Source organism: Neocloeon triangulifer, unplaced genomic scaffold (assembly GCF_031216515.1).
Source record: "Neocloeon triangulifer isolate White Clay Creek 2 clone unplaced genomic scaffold, ASM3121651v1 ptg000015l, whole genome shotgun sequence".
Taxonomy (NCBI): domain Eukaryota; kingdom Metazoa; phylum Arthropoda; class Insecta; order Ephemeroptera; family Baetidae; genus Neocloeon; species Neocloeon triangulifer.
Window position 1 is genome coordinate 6,517,639 of NW_026775557.1, and position 20,646 is coordinate 6,538,284.

The 20,646-nt window shown below is 40.5% G+C and overlaps 4 protein-coding genes and 3 long non-coding RNA genes across 11 annotated transcripts; 4 read left to right on the forward strand and 3 right to left on the reverse strand.

Moving 5' to 3' along the window:
• The first annotated feature begins 1,478 nt into the window (after nt 1–1,478).
• Nucleotides 1,479–16,179, forward strand: LOC132202318 (zinc finger protein DPF3). The gene is made up of 5 exons (XM_059629162.1): nt 1,479–1,652; nt 15,012–15,348; nt 15,404–15,531; nt 15,595–15,790; nt 15,849–16,179. The coding sequence occupies exons 1-5, from the start codon at nt 1,527–1,529 to the stop codon at nt 16,124–16,126; spliced, it is 1,065 nt and encodes a 354-aa protein (XP_059485145.1). The 5' UTR covers nt 1,479–1,526; the 3' UTR covers nt 16,127–16,179.
• On the forward strand, nt 2,110–4,318 carry LOC132202446 (uncharacterized). 2 transcript variants are annotated; one of them, XR_009442378.1, is made up of 3 exons: nt 2,110–2,482; nt 3,010–3,150; nt 3,415–4,318. It is a non-coding gene; the product is annotated as an uncharacterized LOC132202446 (long non-coding RNA). The 2 variants fall into 2 exon arrangements; XR_009442379.1 differs by lacking the exon at nt 2,110–2,482 and adding an exon at nt 2,495–2,692.
• Nucleotides 5,486–11,320, reverse strand: LOC132202316 (uncharacterized). The gene is made up of 5 exons (XM_059629160.1): nt 10,995–11,320; nt 7,393–10,800; nt 7,147–7,279; nt 6,950–7,084; nt 5,486–6,889 (listed from the first exon to the last, which is right to left on the reverse strand). The coding sequence occupies exons 2-5, from the start codon at nt 7,912–7,914 to the stop codon at nt 5,745–5,747; spliced, it is 1,935 nt and encodes a 644-aa protein (XP_059485143.1). The 5' UTR covers nt 7,915–10,800; nt 10,995–11,320; the 3' UTR covers nt 5,486–5,744.
• On the forward strand, nt 6,245–10,543 carry LOC132202317 (uncharacterized). Its single transcript, XM_059629161.1, has 2 exons — nt 6,245–9,032; nt 9,086–10,543. Exons 1-2 carry the CDS (start codon nt 8,738–8,740, stop codon nt 10,189–10,191), a joined length of 1,401 nt encoding a protein of 466 aa, XP_059485144.1. The 5' UTR covers nt 6,245–8,737; the 3' UTR covers nt 10,192–10,543.
• Nucleotides 12,438–14,285, reverse strand: LOC132202321 (uncharacterized). Of its 2 annotated transcripts, none has more exons than XR_009442360.1 (3): nt 13,911–14,285; nt 13,243–13,383; nt 12,438–12,978 (listed from the first exon to the last, which is right to left on the reverse strand). It is a non-coding gene; the product is annotated as an uncharacterized LOC132202321 (long non-coding RNA). The 2 variants fall into 2 exon arrangements; XR_009442361.1 differs by lacking the exon at nt 13,911–14,285 and adding an exon at nt 13,701–13,900.
• Nucleotides 16,178–19,708, reverse strand: LOC132202319 (protein sarah). Of its 3 annotated transcripts, XR_009442359.1 has the most exons (6): nt 19,376–19,708; nt 18,497–18,839; nt 18,194–18,395; nt 17,617–17,964; nt 17,411–17,564; nt 16,179–17,353 (listed from the first exon to the last, which is right to left on the reverse strand). XR_009442359.1 is itself a non-coding variant. In XM_059629163.1 (3 exons), the coding sequence occupies exons 1-3, from the start codon at nt 17,746–17,748 to the stop codon at nt 16,872–16,874; spliced, it is 768 nt and encodes a 255-aa protein (XP_059485146.1). In that variant the 5' UTR covers nt 17,749–17,960; the 3' UTR covers nt 16,178–16,871. The 3 variants fall into 3 exon arrangements, 2 of the variants coding, with proteins under 2 accessions (XP_059485146.1, XP_059485147.1); XM_059629163.1 differs by lacking the exons at nt 18,194–18,395; nt 18,497–18,839; nt 19,376–19,708 and having other exon boundaries at nt 16,178–17,353; nt 17,617–17,960; XM_059629164.1 differs by lacking the exons at nt 16,179–17,353; nt 17,411–17,564; nt 17,617–17,964 and having other exon boundaries at nt 17,990–18,395.
• Nucleotides 18,973–19,790, forward strand: LOC132202322 (uncharacterized). The gene is made up of 3 exons (XR_009442362.1): nt 18,973–19,057; nt 19,119–19,205; nt 19,262–19,790. It is a non-coding gene; the product is annotated as an uncharacterized LOC132202322 (long non-coding RNA).
• Nucleotides 19,791–20,646: the final 856 nt, after the last annotated feature.

Below are 20,646 nucleotides of genomic sequence, written 5' to 3' on the forward strand. Positions count from 1 at the left end.
TCAAATCAGAAAAAGTGAATTTGTATAAAATCTGATAAAGCAAATTTAAGATAAATAAGAAAAAGCCAATATAAGATAAATTAAAAAATGCCTAATTGAGTAGTACTTGAAAAAGTAAATTAATGTTAAATTTGAAAAAGTGAATTTTTAATAAATCTGATAAAGCTAATTTAAGGGGAAATAGAAATGAGGCGAATTGGGATTAATAAAATAAAGCTCTGTTTCTATCGCCTAATTTTATGACAATAATATTTTCAAAATATTGTGGTATTTCTTCATTGTTTCCTTTTGGCTCTAAGTGTTTTGCAGGATGGTATAAAACGCAACGGAAATCCACAAAACATTTAATCATTCACCGGAAATAAGGCAATTTTTTAAGTTGTAATAAAAAATAAAAATAAATTACAATCCATTATCATTTGGATAACTTTTTGATGAGTAATAAATTAAGTTACCAAAAGGCAAATATGTCAGTTTCGTGACCCTTTTGTTACTTCGTGACTCAAATAATAATATTGTTAGTACAAAACGTAAGAAGAGTTTTGCTGTTTTTTTTTTTTTTAATTTTTTTCCACTGATTCGTTTTAAAGTTGTTACTTTAATTTGCAATTTGCGCAATATTCTTCAAGACAAAGGTCTAATAAAAAAAAAAATTACAATTTTTTTAAAAGAGATTAAAACCCTTAAAACCCATAGAGCTGGTTGCTTTAATCATCAAAAGATTTGTTTTTTACTTGAAGAGCCATCTTTTAACCATCTCTTTGATTTGACGGTGAAGAAAATATTTCACCTGCCTCAGACTTGCCTCTTGTTTTGTCTGGCAACACGTTCGGGAAATGAAGCATTTCAAGTGCACTTGTGAGGATCAACGGGCAGAGCACCAATGGCGTATATTATATTTATACAGTATAACTGTTTAGGCCAGACAAAAGGCTGCCGTTAAGCAAAAATCAATGACACTACTGCATTTGGATTCGTTAAAAGGGGCTGGTGACAAATTCGATGAGAACCATAAAATTCCGAATTGACATTACTCGCAAATAAACTTTGTTCAAAATTTTAACTTTAAAAGAGAATCAATCATAATAACTCGTATACTAAAAAATCACTTGAATCCTTTGAATCATAATTTATTTATTGATCTAGCCTTCCAATATCACAACTAGTGTAATTTTAGTCAGCCAATACACATAATTGCATTGGAATAAAATTAAATTCAAAACTCAGAAATTAAAATTTCTCAAATTAAGACTCCTAATTATTATAATTAACTCACCTCTTTAAACGGGGAGAATTAAAGTTGACTTATGTAATTTCAAAATTGCATCACGCAAGATCCAACAACTTCAGAGACGTTTTCGACAGACACTCTTTGGCCAACATAGGAAAGGAAGTGTGCATGTTGCACGAGTGTCCAGTTTGGCGCCCGATCCCCCTGGCGGCGGCTGTTGGAAACTAAAATCCAGTCTCTTCTCCCTCGTCCCCGCAGCCTGCCTGCGTGCGAATGCGAACGAGCCAAACATTGCATGACTGTGATGGACCGGAGCTTCAGGGACGATTCTGATGGAAATTCGTCTTCGGACGGTTCGGACAAAGCAGCACCCAAGGACTTCATGCGCTCTTTGCCAGGCACCGCTGGCAAGCGGACCAGGGTAAATTTTCGAATCGCTGCTAATTTTCCTTTTTACAGGGCCGAGAAAAATGAACGAATCTGCAATGCAAATTTTGCATTTTTCTCTTTTGTCTACATCGACCGTAAGAGTTGACGGGATTGATCGAAAACGGTCGCAATAAATTCCTGGATATTTCAAATTTAAATTAGGGCTATTTTTAGACGGCGATGGGAATTTTAGGCCTGATTTTACTCGTTTACAAAATATCACTCGAGTGTTCTGACCAAGGCCAACACTTGTTAGCGCGCCCTAGACTTTAGTATCACAAAATGTTTGCTAAGGTACCAGTTTATTTACAAAATAGGTAACATTTTGTCACTATTAGACCATCGAATATTTAAATTTAAGTTTATTCAAAAATCATTCACAAGATTGTGTTTTGAATAGGGGAAGTGCGCAGCCCTGGCGCTAGAGCGTTGGTGGCTGTCTTTCGAACTTTTTGCACTTTGTCAGAAATGCGGATCCCGGTGACTAAAACGAGTATAGCTAACTGAATACGTCATGGATACCTTAGGGGCAGTAACTGGTGGTGGCCGATGAAACCTGTGAGAGTTTACAGTTGTTGCATCGCACCGCGGTGGAGCGTGGGGATGTCGAAAAGCAGCCAAATGTTGGGCAGATCGGCTTCTGCCGGAGTGCCTCGCAGGCGCATGCGTCAGCGACTTACGGCGTTGGCCGAAAGTGTGGTTTTGCTACTGGTGCTAGCTTCACTGAACTGAACCAGCTGGCTGAAGAAAATGAAAACAGCGACCGGCGACGCGACCGCTCATTTTTAGAGTGTGACTCAACTTTCCCGTCATTTTTCACGAGTAAGTTTACACCAGCACTGCATGGTCTTTACGCTTAAAAGCCAAATCGAATCGCCGACCCGGCTAGAGTCGACAAAAAGCGACAAACGAGAAATGGTTCGTGTACACGAGGCACACATTAATATTCGCAACGCAAAGACTCAGCCAGAGGGTGAACGGGCGGAATAAGGCGCAAGCAAAGATTATTTCTTGGTGTTCCGATTTTGAATTGTGAGCTACAAACCCATTCTTACACTTTCTCGTTGCATATTTTGTCGTGGTTTTACTTGCGATTCTGCTGATCTCATCAAACAAACTTTTTATCACCCGTCGCCATTCGCCATGTGGTTGCCTTAATATGCATACATAAACAGAATGGTGCAATTTATTTTTATAAAAAAGAATAAGCGCGTGATTATAATTGAGTTAATATGTGTTGTATTAATTAAACTTGAAGGGGGTCAAATGTAAAATGTACATATTGTCTTTTGCGATTAAAGTTTATCTTCATTAAAAGTTAGTTCCTCATTCTCGATTTCTTCTTTCAGGCCTCCGCACGAGAGCGATTTAATTGTGTGACGACTGTGCACATGAGTGTTGGACCAGAAGTTATGTTCCTGCCAGCAAAGAGTATCGGACATAAGAGAAGGCTGCTGCAATGCACTCGTCCTTGATCTTACTAACTGTCGGTAAGATAAATTTGCCCCGAGTGAAGCCCTTTCGACTCTCGCAGCCTACCATCCAACTACCTCTGCCCACCCAATCCAACCAGTATGTTTATGGAATAAAAATTTGATATCTTGAACAAATCTCTGAATCCATCCTTCAACTTTTGACAATAAAATTTTTTGTACAAAGTCTCTTGATGTGCCCTTCGCCTTTAAACACTGGTTTGAATTTTGGCACGTAAAGTCGGTGTTTCTTTTTTTTTAACTGTGAATTTCTTTTTCCAGGCTGACTGCAGTGGATGGGCGCCCCAGTGGTTTTTGCAATTGATTTGCCAAAAATTGAATTTCTCGGATGAAAGAAAGTCGGAAAGAGCACTCGTCCCAAAATTTCGAGCCGCTCCGTGCCAGGCGGCGCTCCACTCATCCTCGGCAAGTCGACTGTGTCTCACATTGGGTAATTAACTAACTCACTCCCTGCCTCACCCCTTCCAACTCTGCTCCCCAACCGCCGTGCCAAGCATTATTAAACTAATCAAAATTTCTTTGACCAAAAATCCCTTGATGCTCCCATCGTATTTTACCACTGCTTTCAATTTTGGCACGTAAAGTCGGTGTTTCTTTTTTTTAACTGTGAATTTCTTTTTCCAGGCTGACTGCAGTGGATGGGCGCCCCAGTGGTTTTTGCAATTGATTTGCCAAAAATTGAATTTCTCGGATGAAAGAAAGTCGGAAAGAGCACTCGTCCCAAAATTTCGAGCCGCTCCGTGCCAGGCGGCGCTCCACTCATCCTCGGCAAGTCGACTGTGTCTCACATTGGGTAATTAACTAACTCACTCCCTGCCTCACCCCTTCCAACTCTGCTCCCCAACCGCCGTGCCAAGCATTATTAAACTAATCAAAATTTCTTTGACCAAAAATCCCTTGATGCTCCCATCGTATTTTACCACTGCTTTCAATTTTGGCACGTAAAGTCGGTGTTTCTTTTTTTTAACTGTGAATTTCTTTTTCCAGGCTGACTGCAGTGGATGGGCGCCCCAGTGGTTTTTGCAATTGATTTGCCAAAAATTGAATTTCTCGGATGAAAGAAAGTCGGAAAGAGCACTCGTCCCAAAATTTCGAGCCGCTCTGTGCCAGGCGGCGCTCCACTCATCCTCGGCAAGTCGACTGTGTCTCACATTGGGTAATTAACTAACTCACTCCCTGCCTCACCCCTTCCAACTCTGCTCCCCAACCGCCGTGCCAAGCATTATTAAACTAATCAAAATTTCTTTGACCAAAAATCCCTTGATGCTCCCTTCGTATTTTACCACTGCTTTCAATTTTGGCACGTAAAGTCGGTGTTTCTTTTTTTTAACTGTGAATTTCTTTTTCCAGGCTGACTGCAGTGGATGGGCGCCCCAGTGGTTTTTGCAATTGATTTGCCAAAAATTGAATTTCTCGGATGAAAGAAAGTCGGAAAGAGCACTCGTCCCAAAATTTCGAGCCGCTCTGTGCCAGGCGGCGCTCCACTCATCCTCGGCAAGTCGACTGTGTCTCACATTGGGTAATTAACTAACTCACTCCCTGCCTCACCCCTTCCAACTCTGCTCCCCAACCGCTGTGCCAAGCATTATTAAACTAATCAAAATTTCTTTGACCAAAAATCCCTTGATGCTCCCTTCGTATTTTACCACTGCTTTCAATTTTGGCACGTAAAGACGGTGTTTCTTTTTTTTAACTGTGAATTTCTTTTTCCAGGCTGACTGCAGTGGATGGGCGCCCCAGTGGTTTTTGCAATTGATTTGCCAAAAATTGAATTTCTCGGATGAAAGAAAGTCGGAAAGAGACCTCGTCCCAAAATTCGAGCCGCTCCGTGCCAGGCGGCGCTCCACTCATCCTCGGCAAGTCGACTGTGTCTCACATTGGGTAATTAACTAACTCACTCCCTGCCTCACCCCTTCCAACTCTGCTCCCCAACCGCTGTGCCAAGCATTATTAAACTAATCAAAATTTCTTTGACCAAAAATCCCTTGATGCTCCCTTCGTATTTTGCCACTGGTTTCAATTTTGGCAAGTAAAGTCGGTGTTTCTTTTTTTTAACTGTGAATTTCTTTTTCCAGGCTGACTGCAGTGGATGGGCGCCCCAGTGGTTTTTGCAATTGATTTGCCAAAAATTGAAATTCTCGGATGAAAGAAAGTCGGAAAGAGCACTCGTCCCAAAATTTCGAGCCGCTCCGTGCCAGGCGGCGCTCCACTCATCCTCGGCAAGTCGACTGTGTCTCACATTGGGACTCACTCCCTGCCTCACCCCTTCCAACTCTGCTCCCCAACCGCTGTGCCAAGTATTATTAAACAAATTAAAATTTTTTTGGCCAAAATTCCCTTGATGCTCCCTCCGTCTTTTTGGACGCCTCACATGTTCATATAAGATTTTTGCTCAAAATTAATTTTCATTGGTTAAACAAGTTGGACTGAGCATTTGTTTGTTTTTGAAGCTAGTGTTTATAAATAAATTTCAGCAAGAAAAGTATTAATCCTTTTTGGTTTATTGTTTTTTATTTGATAAATTTCATAACATATTATTTATTTGAATTATTGTTCAGTATAAATATCTTCAACTATGATCGAAACATATCCTAAGGTTTGACTAGATAACCTGTGCCTGTGAAATTCGCCAATGTGGCACAGCAGATCCAAATCCTGTCAATCATTGGCATGAGAGTGATTGGGATTGTGTTATCCAGAATGTGAAATTCTTTTATTTTTCTAATTGCCCTTTCGACATGAACCCTAATTTCAGCAATTCTCTCACTGTTCCTTAATTCTTCAGAACTGAAACGCTCCTTATTCTTCAAGAAATCGGGGATCAGGACTTCCACTCCCTTTTTTTCGAGAACTTTTGCAATATCGAAGCCTCGATCAGCCATCACAATGTCACCTGTTCTCAGTTTTTCCATGATCCCGCAGTGCTGGAAAAGCTTTTTGTCTGATGTTCGGCCAGCATAGACACGTGATACAAAAGTAATGGTTCCATTTGTATCAATTGCCACAAGCATTTTTCCAGTGACGTGGTTCTTGTAAGAAGAGAAAATTTCCTTTTGTGCCTGAGATGCACTTGGTCTCTCGGTGTAGATCTCTGTGGCATCTACGATAGTAATTATCTTCTTCAGCCTATCCTTTAATGGGTTCGGGATGAGCATTGGGTTGCTTGGTGCTTCTGGTGTCCAGAATTCAATTTGAGAGAGTCTATCAGCCATTAATAGGAGCCATGTGTTTATGATACGGGATGTGCGCCCCGGGCTGATTCCAAAAAGGTGCCCTAGGTGTTTTACTTCATAGCCTCTACGCAGACGGATCATGGTCATGAAGAACTCGTCAGTCTTCGTCATTTTAGGAACCCTAAATTTACCAAGATCTTTATCTGAATCGTGCGTTTTCGCTTTGCTGCCTAGATAATTCATGGTATTTGCATCTTCAATAAAGAACTGGTAGAAGCAGTAAAAAACATCGTAATCTCTGAAGCCGGTGTAAAACTTGATAGCGTCGGTATCTTCAACAAAACGGAGGATACCGAAGCTTGATTCTAGTTTCTTCTTCATAAGAAGTCTTGATTTCAACAGCAATCCGTCAGCCTTCCTTCTTAAAGCAGACGTAGTTTGTGTAGGAGTGTCAAAATCGTCTTCTTGCAGCTGCGAGGCTTCACTGGAGGAATCGCTTTGGTAATTTTCTTCTTCGTCTTCTTTGCTCATTTCTATTTCTCCGCTTCTTAACAGGATGGATTCTGTGAGAAAAAAATATAAAAAAATTAGTAAATTTTAAAAACAAAATGCTTCTAATTCACCATCAAATGCATAAGTTTCTTTGTTTTGCATATTTGAGCTCAAATCAATCGTAGAATCGAAATTGAGTTTTCTTTTTCTGGGAACTACAGCCGGTGTGCACAGGAGGTTTGAATCTTGAACTTGGTGAGCCAAATCTACACAAAATCATTAAATACATAATTTGAGCATATGCACACAAAAATATTTTTTTCTTTACCATTTTCTGGAGTTCCAAATAATGTGAATGGAGGTGCTGGTGCAGGACTGCTGGTACAAAGCTGCTCTCCTTGTGAACTGCTGGTCGAGTCATCATTAGCACACAACGTCACAAAATCATCATTTTCATTAAGCTAAAGTCAAATTTATTAGTTTTCTTTTTTAAGTATATAATATGGTAAAAATACTATAACACAGATACGTGAGGACAATGGAGACATAGTAATAAATTATATTTTAGATTTACCTTTAAATTGCAAGAGCTCAGAAGTTGATTTACAGATTCTGTGTTGTTTTCTTCAGAGCATATTTGCAAATTAATTTCTTCTGAGCTGCTCTGTTGGACTTCACTAAATGATTCCAAAATCTGCATATGTTGGGAATGACGGCCCATGTCCTCTTCACATGGCCAAGATCTGGCCTCTGCATGATTTGGTTTTGGCAGAGGAGAGTCTTCCACCTTTTCAAAGCCCTGCGTCTGGTGGTTGGTACTGCCACTCACATCATTCTTTAGTTGGATGCAACCGGAGAACGCTTGAGGGACAGCGTCATCCTTGAGAAAAACTCTGTTGCCACTTCTGACAAAGTCCTCTTCTAAGAAATGATCGCTGCAAACAATCAAATTGCCAACATGAAGGACCATAAAGCCAGCATCCTTCACAGCTTTCGACCACAAAGATTTCTTTCTTTTTGTAGTTGCTCTGTGAAATGTGAGTCCACTGCAAATCCGTGAGTCTTGGAGACAAAGGCCGCACACTGAGTAACCCATGCTGAAGGAATTGGCAGAAATCAGAACATGAATAAAAACAAAAGTAGTGCACACTTACTCAATCCTATAATACAGGATAATCTAGAATTTGCAGCGGCTTGCGCCTCAAAATGTGTTTGTGAGTAACGCGCAGTTAATCATAACTGGAATGCGGAAACCAACAAGAGCAAGGCTGTTTCACAAAAGAGACAGGAACATACACAGACATTCCTTTGCCCTTCTTGCACAGACACTACTACTTCAAGAGAGCAAGAAAATCAATCAAAACTTCTGAACTATGCGCATCAAGAAGAAACGCGTTGATGCGCATGATTTAAAGTGGGCGGATAACGGCGCTGATTTTTAAAAATACTTATCCCATCATAGTCTTGTATGTATCTGAGCTGTGAGCACGTGGATCGTTCTGTAATGCAACTTACACAATACCTAAGAACCAAGAATGCGTTGCTGGAAGTGCTCGACTGAAATCACAGAAGAACATCTAGAGTGCGAATTATGTCCAGAAGCAATACATGAAGCTTGTTTGGACACGGAAGAAGCTGAAATTGTTCAATTGGAAGGCTTTTGGAGATGTTACTGCTGTACGGAAACTGTTGAAAAGTTTCAATCGGACCCCTCTGCTGCTGGTATGTAATTTTTCTTGAATATTATTGATTTTTAGAGTGCATACAATTTTTCAGCTCTGCAGACTATCTGGGACAGGATTGTTCCCAATGATAACTGGGGTGTTAATTTTCCCGTCGAAATTAATATTTCCCAAGAAGACATTGGAAATTCATATGAAAAATCCAGCAGACATCACAGAGAGGGATTCACTCTGTTCATGGAAGGACATGTAACCACATTGCAAACCTGCCTGCAAAATAAAACAGCATGGTTCAAGGCAGTAGTTGAAGCAACTCAGAAAACAAAACTAGGCTATAATGCATTTGTAGCATACAAACTTTATCCTGCAAATGAAGGCCGTCGAAGTAAGCGTATTTGGGGCTTATGCAACTGCCCTGCTGGCACTGATGGAATGTGCAAGCATTCCATTGCTCTTCAATACAAAATTTGGAGCTGTGCACAATTAGGGACAGAGGTTCTCGATGGCGATTTTGACACTCCAACTCCAACTGGTATTTTGAAAGATTCTTATAAAATAAAATTGTTAACAAATATTTCCCCATAGGCAAACTCCAACTATGGCATGCTATGAAGCCTACGAACGATGAGCCTCTGCTATTTTCAGAGATCAACTTTGTCAGGCATGACGAAAGCCGAGCCGGGAGATTTGTCCAGCCTCTTGGTGCAGAAATTGCTAGACACCAACTACTCCCTTCTGGACGTGCTACTTTACCATCTTCGAGGGTCATGGATCTTGCCTCAAGTTTACGGCGTGTTGGATTTGACCCTCCCGTTCTGAAAAACCTTGAAGCCAATGAGTACAAAACAAAAGCAAGCAGAATTTTAAGCAATGAGCAATCACAAGAAGTCCTGGTGGACAAACTGTTTGAGATAATGGAGAAAGCTAGTTACTCAAAAAGTATCGTTCCAAATAATGAGTACGAGCTAACATTTTTGAGAGACTTCATTTTAGTTGATTGGCCAAAGAGTAGAGAGATTGAGAGAAACACACGTTTCCAGAGTCAAAGCAAGCACTGGTACAAGGCTAGGCTCCACAGAATCACAGCGACTCAGGTTCACAGCCTCGCTAGTGAAAATGCTAGAACAGATGCATGGAAGAGGTTTGCGGGCAAAAGAAAGTTCTTCACCAGCTCCTCTGTCCAACATGGTATTCGTTTTGAAGAAGAGGCATTCCACAAGTTCCTCAATGTTGCAAACGACCGAGACTCACTGAAAATAGAAGCCCACTCATCCATTGGCCTTCTCGTCCATCCAAATTTCTCCTTTACAGGTGCCTCTCCTGACAGACTAATTTCCATCGACGGCGAGCTTTTCTTGGTTGAAATCAAATGTCCCTACAATCCCTTCATTCGTAAGAAGTCACTTAAACTGAAATTCAAAGATAAAGACTTTTACATTAATCTTGATAAGAATGGAAAGCCCTTTTTGAAAGAGAATCATCCATACTACAGTCAAATTCAAGCACAACTACTGATCTCAAATATTGAAAAAGCATTCCTTGTGCTTTTTGTTCCACCCATAGACATTGAATACTTTGTGATTTACAGAAATCATTCTTTCATCAACAGAAAGATGGATGTATTACATAAAGTGTACCAAGAAAACTTGCTTCCTCAATTTGTACAGGAAGTGTATCGCATCCAGCAATAAGAATAAAATTTTTCATTTGATGAACAAAACAAAATTATTGTGATTAGACTCATTTATTAGATGTTTCACAGGACCAGGTTAACTGGTCAAACCTTAGAATCTGTTTCACGGTTGAAGATATTTATACGGTACAAGAAATCAAATAAATAATATGTTATGAAATTTATCAAATAAAAAACAATAAACCAAAAAGGATTAATACTTTTCTTGCTGAAATTTATTTATAAACACTAGCTTCAAAAACAAACAAATGCTCAGTCCAACTTGTTTAACCAATGAAAATTAATTTTGAGCAAAAATCTTATATGAACATGTGAGGCGTCCAAAAAGACGGAGGGAGCATCAAGGGAATTTTGGCCAAAAAAATTTTAATTTGTTTAATAATACTTGGCACAGCGGTTGGGGAGCAGAGTTGGAAGGGGTGAGGCAGGGAGTGAGTCCCAATGTGAGACACAGTCGACTTGCCGAGGATGAGTGGAGCGCCGCCTGGCACGGAGCGGCTCGAAATTTTGGGACGAGGTCTCTTTCCGACTTTCTTTCATCCGAGAAATTCAATTTTTGGCAAATCAATTGCAAAAACCACTGGGGCGCCCATCCTCTGCAGTCAGCCTGGAAAAAGAAATTCACAGTTAAAAAAAAGAAACACCGACTTTACTTGCCAAAATTGAAACCAGTGGCAAAATACGAAGGGAGCATCAAGGGATTTTTGGTCAAAGAAATTTTGATTAGTTTAATAATGCTTGGCACAGCGGTTGGGGAGCAGAGTTGGAAGGGGTGAGGCAGGGAGTGAGTTAGTTAATTACCCAATGTGAGACACAGTCGACTTGCCGAGGATGAGTGGAGCGCCGCCTGGCACAGAGCGGCTCGAAATTTTGGGACGAGTGCTCTTTCCGACTTTCTTTCATCCGAGAAATTCAATTTTTGGCAAATCAATTGCAAAAACCACTGGGGCGCCCATCCACTGCAGTCAGCCTGGAAAAAGAAATTCACAGTTAAAAAAAAGAAACACCGACTTTACGTGCCAAAATTGAAAGCAGTGGTAAAATACGAAGGGAGCATCAAGGGATTTTTGGTCAAAGAAATTTTGATTAGTTTAATAATGCTTGGCACGGCGGTTGGGGAGCAGAGTTGGAAGGGGTGAGGCAGGGAGTGAGTTAGTTAATTACCCAATGTGAGACACAGTCGACTTGCCGAGGATGAGTGGAGCGCCGCCTGGCACGGAGCGGCTCGAAATTTTGGGACGAGTGCTCTTTCCGACTTTCTTTCATCCGAGAAATTCAATTTTTGGCAAATCAATTGCAAAAACCACTGGGGCGCCCATCCACTGCAGTCAGCCTGGAAAAAGAAATTCACAGTTAAAAAAAAGAAACACCGTCTTTACGTGCCAAAATTGAAAGCAGTGGTAAAATACGAAGGGAGCATCAAGGGATTTTTGGTCAAAGAAATTTTGATTAGTTTAATAATGCTTGGCACAGCGGTTGGGGAGCAGAGTTGGAAGGGGTGAGGCAGGGAGTGAGTTAGTTAATTACCCAATGTGAGACACAGTCGACTTGCCGAGGATGAGTGGAGCGCCGCCTGGCACAGAGCGGCTCGAAATTTTGGGACGAGTGCTCTTTCCGACTTTCTTTCATCCGAGAAATTCAATTTTTGGCAAATCAATTGCAAAAACCACTGGGGCGCCCATCCACTGCAGTCAGCCTGGAAAAAGAAATTCACAGTTAAAAAAAAGAAACACCGACTTTACGTGCCAAAATTGAAAGCAGTGGTAAAATACGATGGGAGCATCAAGGGATTTTTGGTCAAAGAAATTTTGATTAGTTTAATAATGCTTGGCACGGCGGTTGGGGAGCAGAGTTGGAAGGGGTGAGGCAGGGAGTGAGTTAGTTAATTACCCAATGTGAGACACAGTCGACTTGCCGAGGATGAGTGGAGCGCCGCCTGGCACGGAGCGGCTCGAAATTTTGGGACGAGTGCTCTTTCCGACTTTCTTTCATCCGAGAAATTCAATTTTTGGCAAATCAATTGCAAAAACCACTGGGGCGCCCATCCACTGCAGTCAGCCTGGAAAAAGAAATTCACAGTTAAAAAAAAGAAACACCGTCTTTACGTGCCAAAATTGAAAGCAGTGGTAAAATACGAAGGGAGCATCAAGGGATTTTTGGTCAAAGAAATTTTGATTAGTTTAATAATGCTTGGCACAGCGGTTGGGGAGCAGAGTTGGAAGGGGTGAGGCAGGGAGTGAGTTAGTTAATTACCCAATGTGAGACACAGTCGACTTGCCGAGGATGAGTGGAGCGCCGCCTGGCACAGAGCGGCTCGAAATTTTGGGACGAGTGCTCTTTCCGACTTTCTTTCATCCGAGAAATTCAATTTTTGGCAAATCAATTGCAAAAACCACTGGGGCGCCCATCCACTGCAGTCAGCCTGGAAAAAGAAATTCACAGTTAAAAAAAAGAAACACCGACTTTACGTGCCAAAATTGAAAGCAGTGGTAAAATACGATGGGAGCATCAAGGGATTTTTGGTCAAAGAAATTTTGATTAGTTTAATAATGCTTGGCACGGCGGTTGGGGAGCAGAGTTGGAAGGGGTGAGGCAGGGAGTGAGTTAGTTAATTACCCAATGTGAGACACAGTCGACTTGCCGAGGATGAGTGGAGCGCCGCCTGGCACGGAGCGGCTCGAAATTTTGGGACGAGTGCTCTTTCCGACTTTCTTTCATCCGAGAAATTCAATTTTTGGCAAATCAATTGCAAAAACCACTGGGGCGCCCATCCACTGCAGTCAGCCTGGAAAAAGAAATTCACAGTTAAAAAAAAAGAAACACCGACTTTACGTGCCAAAATTCAAACCAGTGTTTAAAGGCGAAGGGCACATCAAGAGACTTTGTACAAAAAATTTTATTGTCAAAAGTTGAAGGATGGATTCAGAGATTTGTTCAAGATATCAAATTTTTATTCCATAAACATACTGGTTGGATTGGGTGGGCAGAGGTAGTTGGATGGTAGGCTGCGAGAGTCGAAAGGGCTTCACTCGGGGCAAATTTATCTTACCGACAGTTAGTAAGATCAAGGACGAGTGCATTGCAGCAGCCTTCTCTTATGTCCGATACTCTTTGCTGGCAGGAACATAACTTCTGGTCCAACACTCATGTGCACAGTCGTCACACAATTAAATCGCTCTCGTGCGGAGGCCTGAAAGAAGAAATCGAGAATGAGGAACTAACTTTTAATGAAGATAAACTTTAATCGCAAAAGACAATATGTACATTTTACATTTGACCCCCTTCAAGTTTAATTAATACAACACATATTAACTCAATTATAATCACGCGCTTATTCTTTTTTATTAAAGTAAATTGCACCATTCTGTTTATGTATGCATATTAAGGCAACCACATGGCGAATGGCGACGGGTGATAAAAAGTTTGTTTGATGAGATCAGCAGAATCGCAAGTAAAACCACGACAAAATATGCAACGAGAAAGTGTAAGAATGGGTTTGTAGCTCACAATTCAAAATCGGAACACCAAGAAATAATCTTTGCTTGCGCCTTATTCCGCCCGTTCACCCTCTGGCTGAGTCTTTGCGTTGCGAATATTAATGTGTGCCTCGTGTACACGAACCATTTCTCGTTTGTCGCTTTTTGTCGACTCTAGCCGGGTCGGCGATTCGATTTGGCTTTTAAGCGTAAAGACCATGCAGTGCTGGTGTAAACTTACTCGTGAAAAATGACGGGAAAGTTGAGTCACACTCTAAAAATGAGCGGTCGCGTCGCCGGTCGCTGTTTTCATTTTCTTCAGCCAGCTGGTTCAGTTCAGTGAAGCTAGCACCAGTAGCAAAACCACACTTTCGGCCAACGCCGTAAGTCGCTGACGCATGCGCCTGCGAGGCACTCCGGCAGAAGCCGATCTGCCCAACATTTGGCTGCTTTTCGACATCCCCACGCTCCACCGCGGTGCGATGCAACAACTGTAAACTCTCACAGGTTTCATCGGCCACCACCAGTTACTGCCCCTAAGGTATCCATGACGTATTCAGTTAGCTATACTCGTTTTAGTCACCGGGATCCGCATTTCTGACAAAGTGCAAAAAGTTCGAAAGACAGCCACCAACGCTCTAGCGCCAGGGCTGCGCACTTCCCCTATTGTGATCGCGACCTGATATATCAAGGACTTGATAATTTGAGGGATTGCTGCCGAACTTTTAACTTAAGTTCGCATTTTAATATTACTTTGTATCCAAAATTTATTAGAGCAATAATTTTTGGCTTCAGTTCGTGGTTTTCGTTAACAATATTTCGGAAAATCAAGGAAAATAATTGTTGTAGTCGTAAAAGCTTGCAAAATTGAAAAATCATATATTGAATCGCACATATTTCAGTTGATTTCAATCATTTGTTCATAGTTTTACACTTTTAAGCTGCCCTACGAATTGTCAGGATTTTTCCAATTGAGTAAAATATTTTCATTTAATTCTAAATCACCTGGAAAAAACGAAATAAAATTTTAATATTTTTAATCACTTTTAATCGGAGGTGCTGCCACCTGGGTAGAAAGCCATTTATGAAAAGTATTGAACTCTAATTTTGATTTTTTTTAATGAACAAAAATAAAATAATTTTTATATATTTGAATTATTTACTTAATTATTTTAAATATTTTTTTTGTCAATCGTCATGCAATTTTTTTTTAATAATATCTAAAAATGTAAGCTAAAATTTAAGAATTTTTTTCATCTCCTTTTCCTTATACTCAAAATAATACGGCAATAATTTCGCTATTAAACATGCTTAAATTATGTAATATTTTATTCCATTGCAGAAAGCCCGCCGAGTGTTCGACCCGTCGGACAACAACATGCCCAAATCAAAGCTCGGCAAGCGCCAAGCCATGCTGCTCCCAATGCCCCAAGTGACAGTGGCGCTCGGCAGACCACCGAAAATTCCCAGACAAGATCCGCCGAGTTCTCCAAGCGCCTCCAACAAGTCAAGTCCGGAAAAGACTCCCCAGAAGGACTACATTCCAGTGAGTCCTCCAAACTCAACTCCTTCGACAACTCCAACCAAGCAGGTCGGAGGATGTGTCATTTGCCTTAAAGACACGTCCAGCAAAACCCTTCGATTGATTAATTGCAAGATGAAGAACTGCACCAACCAGGGTATTTCTTTTCCCAAGCAATTATATTGAAAATTTGCTAATTTATAAAATTCCAGTTCATCCTCTTTGCCTGAGAACCATGCCCGACATAACGGCAGAGGCGCCCATGAAACATGCCCTGAAGTGGCGTTGTTTGCAGTGCCGAAAGTGCACCATCTGCACCAAAAAGAGAGATCTGAAAATGGTAAAATTAACAAATTAAATCTGATGGCAAGCAAAATTAATTTAATTCTCAAAATTTTTACAGTACCCAAATGAGTGGATGGTGGTGTGCAGTGCATGCGACGAAACCTTCCATGCTACATGCCATTCACCAGCTTTACTTCGGAAACCCACCAGCAAGTGGAACTGCTACAGATGCACCGTGGACAGGGCTGTTGCTGCTGGTTGTAAAACTGTTGTCTATGCAGACGCTCCTCCTCTCATCATTGACATGCCTAAAGGTTAGTCCTACAATTTAAATACAGAATAAAATGGTTATGAATTTATTTTATGTTGCAGAACCTGAACCTGTGGTTGTTGACGAAGAGAACAAAGCAATTCCTGACGAGATTGGCGATGTGGTGGAGTGGACTGCCTCGGATCTTGCCACATACTTCAAAGACAAGGGTTTCCACGACGAAGCCAAAATCATGGAGGAGCAAGAAGTAGATGGAAAGAGTCTCCTCCTCATGTCTCGATTGGACGTCTTACGAGGACTCAAGCTCAAACTTGGACCTGCTCTCCGCATGTACACAAACCACGTCCAGCCAATGAAAGAGATTTTCTTTAAAGTGTGACCATTTTAAAGCAATGATTTTCAAACGAATAAAGTTACACGCATGTTTTCTCCAGATAACATCAACAATTTTATTTTGAAACAAGCCTTGAGTATCACTATATAGGAATACTAAATTTAATTGTTGAGATCACAAAATTAGTTGATATTTTCCTTAAATCGAAAAATCAATACTTCGGAATAAATATATGTATCTGAATATTTAAATGAATATTGGTGTTAAAATCACACCTTGCCTTTTCAATATGTAATTCTTTAAGTGAAGATAAGCGGAGCCCCCCAAAATATCTTCTCTATATCTATTGATTTTGTGGAATTGCGAAATCATTTCAGCCTAATCTATCCCTATCTATATTTTCTAGGGCTATGAATAGACAGATCAAAATTAGGTAAGTTGAGTGAGAGGGAAAACATTACATCAGGAGATGCATACCATTAGCATTTTTAAAACATTTAATGTTGAATAAAGGGGATAGGAGAAACCTCGAGACAAGCAAATCTCCTTGCGTTTTGTTTAAATTACTGAGCCTGCTTACAATTTAGCTGGAAGTAGATTGACGCCCTCCTACATCTAGCTAGTCTATAAAGCCTTTCTTGGATTTTAATATGCTTCAACAGAACCCTGAATTATTTGATATTATTTAAACCCTAATAATCAAAAATTCCCATTAGGGTGAATTCGCAACTGTCTCACTTCATCATTACCAGAGCCCAAATTCAGAAAGCTCTATAAAATGGCAATTAAATTAAGCCACAGGCTCTTTCTTGGATGGCAAATCATCAGCCTCTTCATCGAGGAGCAACAGAGCCTCTTTTTCCTCCAGAATCGCTGCCATTTTCATTGGCTCATAGCAGAGCCACCCAGCCAAAAGGCCCGTGGCCAAGCCCAGCAAGCCAAAGAACCATTTGGGCAGACCGTACTTGTTAGAGAGACATCCAAGAATATCTGATGGAGGCTGTGGAGTGTGTCGTGGAGGTTTCGGAGGCTCCTGCTGTTGTACAAGCAGAACCGAGTCCTTGGACTCTTGTGATGAAAATAGAAGGGCAAATCGAGCTCGGCCAAGCATCGAAGATAACAACGGACCCAAGGATGCCAAATCCCTGGCACTCTCCTGCAGGACTTCCTGTCTCAACCGCTCTTCGGCCCTGGCTGTATCACGCGCCATGTGGGCACAGCCCTGATGACAGGCGTATCGCTCTTTGGTGTGCCGATATGCTTCCATGCATGCTGAATTTTTGCAATTGTTAAGTAAAATTTCCAAACAGTAATAAAATTTTCCCTCACAAGATTGACATGTTTCTTTAGTGGTGTTGACACGAAGGTGCTGCTGCAAGTCCAAGCCCTCGAGCACAGCCTCAATACCTCCTTCTCCATTGGCACTGCTCACCAATTCGTAGAAGCGACACCCTCTCTGACAGGCATCACTCAACCTAGCAACCTGTGTATAATTTTTATTGAAAATCGTAGAGCAAAGGCATTGAAAAATTTACCGCGTTCTCATTAAATTGGTGCAGGCAAGACTGTCCACAGTTAGTTTCGGGGGTAGTTTCTGGTAAGCTTATGGATGCAACCGCAGTTGCAAGAAGGGAAAATAAAAATACCAAATTCTTGTGACACACCATTTTTAGAATTTGTTATTTCCTTTAAAAAATTAACGCCTCATTTCGTGCGACTGCTCCTTGTTTTGATACTTATTGATCTGCCGTCTGCTGGGCTCAACACATCTGCCTGCTGCTTGCGCTCACTTTTCTGTCGCTAGGACTGCCAACCTAACCCTGTTGTTGGGGGTGGCTTTTCTCTGGGGGGTGTGATCTTATGTTCACCAAGGCAGTAACAGGCTAAAATACGTCTTTGAATTTTATTTGGAGAATAGAGCATGCTTTTTTTTAATTCACTTAAAATTTAATAACACAATAATTATCCAATTGAGTAAAATAATTAAATTTAATAACTATTATTAAATCAAAATTTTTATGAAAAATGTGAAATTGTGACAATTATGATTTTGATTTCCTTATAATTGATTAATTTTCATTATTACATATTATTTTTTTATTGATCTCATACCTTTAACAACTAGATGCATTTTCAACACACAATAATAATACAGGGATCAATCAACAGCTACTGGACTAGGTGTCTGGGCACCGTGTGTGTTGGATTTGCTGTCGAGGGGCTCCACTTTCGGCAGCTGCAGCCGTTTCTTCACAAATGTGCACCACTATGCCTGGCTGGCCACCTGAGGGCGGGTGCAGTTCATGTGTCTCGCCTGCAAAGTTAAGACAAAAAATTAGCATCTTTGCCACAAATCACCTCAATTGTTCGAGATTTTTACCCCGACAACTATAAAAAACAAAATTTAAGGCTTACCCGGAGAGAGATTTGCAATGGCAGCAAGCAAGTCATAGTTGACCAAGGGGTCAGATTCGCCTTTTTGCTCCCAACCATACGGGGGCGACGCAGGGGGTGAGATCAGGAACTGTTTGGTCAGCGCAGGAGGCTGCAGGTGCTGATCCTCTAGGTCGATTGGCGACACCGGCTGTGCAAAGTAGCAGTTGATGGTGCTGCAGCCCACCTTGGCCTGGTGCAATTCAATGCGCGCCCTCGCTGCTGACGCTGGACTTTTGAAGTTGACCCTCATCCTGCAGAAACTGCGGAAGTACTGGAACGAGACCGTTTCTCCATACTGATTGAATAGGCTCTCGATGATGTGCTGCAAGAATTAAAGAGGAATTAAGTATGGTATTAAATTTCAAATAATTCAGTGCACAAAGGTTTCAAAATTCCCTCCGAGTTGCGAAATGATAAATAATCAACTAAATTTAGTTCAAATTGGCATTGTGACGCTGGCATGAGTTAAACAAGCCATAGAAATGTGAGTATGATTCTGAAGAGACTGCTGCATTTGATGCAATGGAGTGGAAGAATAGAGTGTGTTAATAATATAATATCACAAGAAAAATAATTAATGATGATGCCTGCTTTTATAAAGGCGTGGATAAAAATAGGATTTGGCGGGGCGCCCTTTGGATTTGAAAACTACTTATTGCAAAAGAGTGGCAATATTTTCCAAAAAAGTGTAAAACTGTGATAATTTACCACAAAATTTTAAATTTAAAGAGTTAAGTTTTGCAGGTGTCCCAGAACAATATTCCTGTCCCCCAAGTCTAGAAGAGTCCATCAACGATCAAGGGAAATGGGTCACGAGTGGGCGACCGACAAAGGGCCGGGTGTCGACCTGGTTTTTACCTTTTCTTCGTCGCTCTTGAAAACCTGCGAGTTGAGATTAGTCACAATGAGCGAGTTAGGCAGCTCGTCGTCGTGGATGACGTTGTCGACGCCTAGGACGTCTTCCTGGTCGTGCTGCTCAAAGTTGGGGTGCGCGTTTGGCAGGCCGTCGGCTGCGTTGATGATGATGTCGGCTTCCATGGCCGATGCCGACTCTTCGCCCGCCATCTGTGAGTTGCCGACAAGTCGCCTACAACACCATCGGCCCCGATTGTCAACGCCGACCCCGCACGCAACGTCTTGCAGCGAAGAGGAGACCCTTTTGTTTATTGACAGCCACGCCCCTTTGTGCCCGTGACGTCATCCCTATTCATGACGTCAACGCACCATCCAATCCTGATCCAATCGTTCCTTGCGCCTTTAATTTTTAAGTCATTTTCCTGCTCATTAATAAAAGAGTTGTAATTTATCTCTATTAATAAAAGAGTTGTAATTTGAAACTCATTTTAAATAAATGTCCATTAAAACAACTTTAATAAATATGTTAGCTAACAAATTAGCAATTAAAATATGTAGATTTCCGAGAGATGATGGCAAAGAAAAGATTTTATCATATTTTTCATTTTCAGGTATCAATAATAAATTATGCACTTAAATTATTACCAGGATTTTTTTTTATTGTTTTAAAAAAAAATTAATTAATGTTTCTTCAGCTGCAAAAACTTTAAAAAAATCTACCAGGAAATTTAATGCTTTTGTAATAAAGAAATAAATTAAAAAAATTTCACATTATTTATGTGTATAAAAAAACCAAAGGATATAACTCATCAGCATTTGATATAAAAAAGCTGATTATGCAGCAAAATCTAAAAATGTATGACACTCAGTCAAATAAATTTAATTTAAGGCGATGCAATGCAGCGCAAGCCTAGCGAAAAAACAAAAGTTTTTTAAACTACGATGCTAAAAATAATTATATTTAATATTTAATTAATATATTAAAAATATTTCTGTGTAAAACTATGTTCTAATTTTCAATTTACCTCAAATTAGAAAAAGTGAATTTGTATAAAATCTCTGATAAATCCGATTTAGGATAAATGAGAAAAAGCCGATTTAAAATAAATTAAAAAATGCCTACTTGAGTAATATTTGAAAAAGCAGATTAATGTTAAATTTGAAAAAGTGAATTTGCAATAAATCTGATAAAGCTAATTTAGGGGGAAATATAAAAAGCCAATTTGAGATGATTTGAATTTAAAAAAGCAAATTAATGTCGGAAAAAATTTATT

What these genes read in the sequence shown, in the direction of transcription:
- LOC132202316 (XM_059629160.1), bottom strand. Translation starts at nt 7,914, where the DNA reads ATGGGTTACTCAGTGTGCGGCCTTTGTCTCCAAGACTCACGGATTTGC. An exon ending in TGAGCTCTTGCAATTTAAAG is followed by an intron (nt 7,280 to 7,392) that starts GTAAATCTAAAA and finishes ATTTGACTTTAG; the next exon opens with CTTAATGAAAATGATGATTT. An exon ending in AGAAACTTATGCATTTGATG is followed by an intron (nt 6,890 to 6,949) that starts GTGAATTAGAAG and finishes TTTTTCTCACAG; the next exon opens with AATCCATCCTGTTAAGAAGC.
- LOC132202318 (XM_059629162.1), top strand. Translation starts at nt 1,527, where the DNA reads ATGACTGTGATGGACCGGAGCTTCAGGGACGATTCTGATGGAAATTCG. An exon ending in GAAGAACTGCACCAACCAGG is followed by an intron (nt 15,349 to 15,403) that starts GTATTTCTTTTC and finishes ATAAAATTCCAG; the next exon opens with TTCATCCTCTTTGCCTGAGA. An exon ending in CATCATTGACATGCCTAAAG is followed by an intron (nt 15,791 to 15,848) that starts GTTAGTCCTACA and finishes TTTATGTTGCAG; the next exon opens with AACCTGAACCTGTGGTTGTT.
- LOC132202317 (XM_059629161.1), top strand. Translation starts at nt 8,738, where the DNA reads ATGGAAGGACATGTAACCACATTGCAAACCTGCCTGCAAAATAAAACA. An exon ending in TGACACTCCAACTCCAACTG is followed by an intron (nt 9,033 to 9,085) that starts GTATTTTGAAAG and finishes ATTTCCCCATAG; the next exon opens with GCAAACTCCAACTATGGCAT.
- LOC132202319 (XM_059629163.1), bottom strand. Translation starts at nt 17,748, where the DNA reads ATGGTGTGTCACAAGAATTTGGTATTTTTATTTTCCCTTCTTGCAACT. An exon ending in ACCAATTTAATGAGAACGCG is followed by an intron (nt 17,565 to 17,616) that starts GTAAATTTTTCA and finishes AATTATACACAG; the next exon opens with GTTGCTAGGTTGAGTGATGC. An exon ending in TAAAGAAACATGTCAATCTT is followed by an intron (nt 17,354 to 17,410) that starts GTGAGGGAAAAT and finishes GCAAAAATTCAG; the next exon opens with CATGCATGGAAGCATATCGG.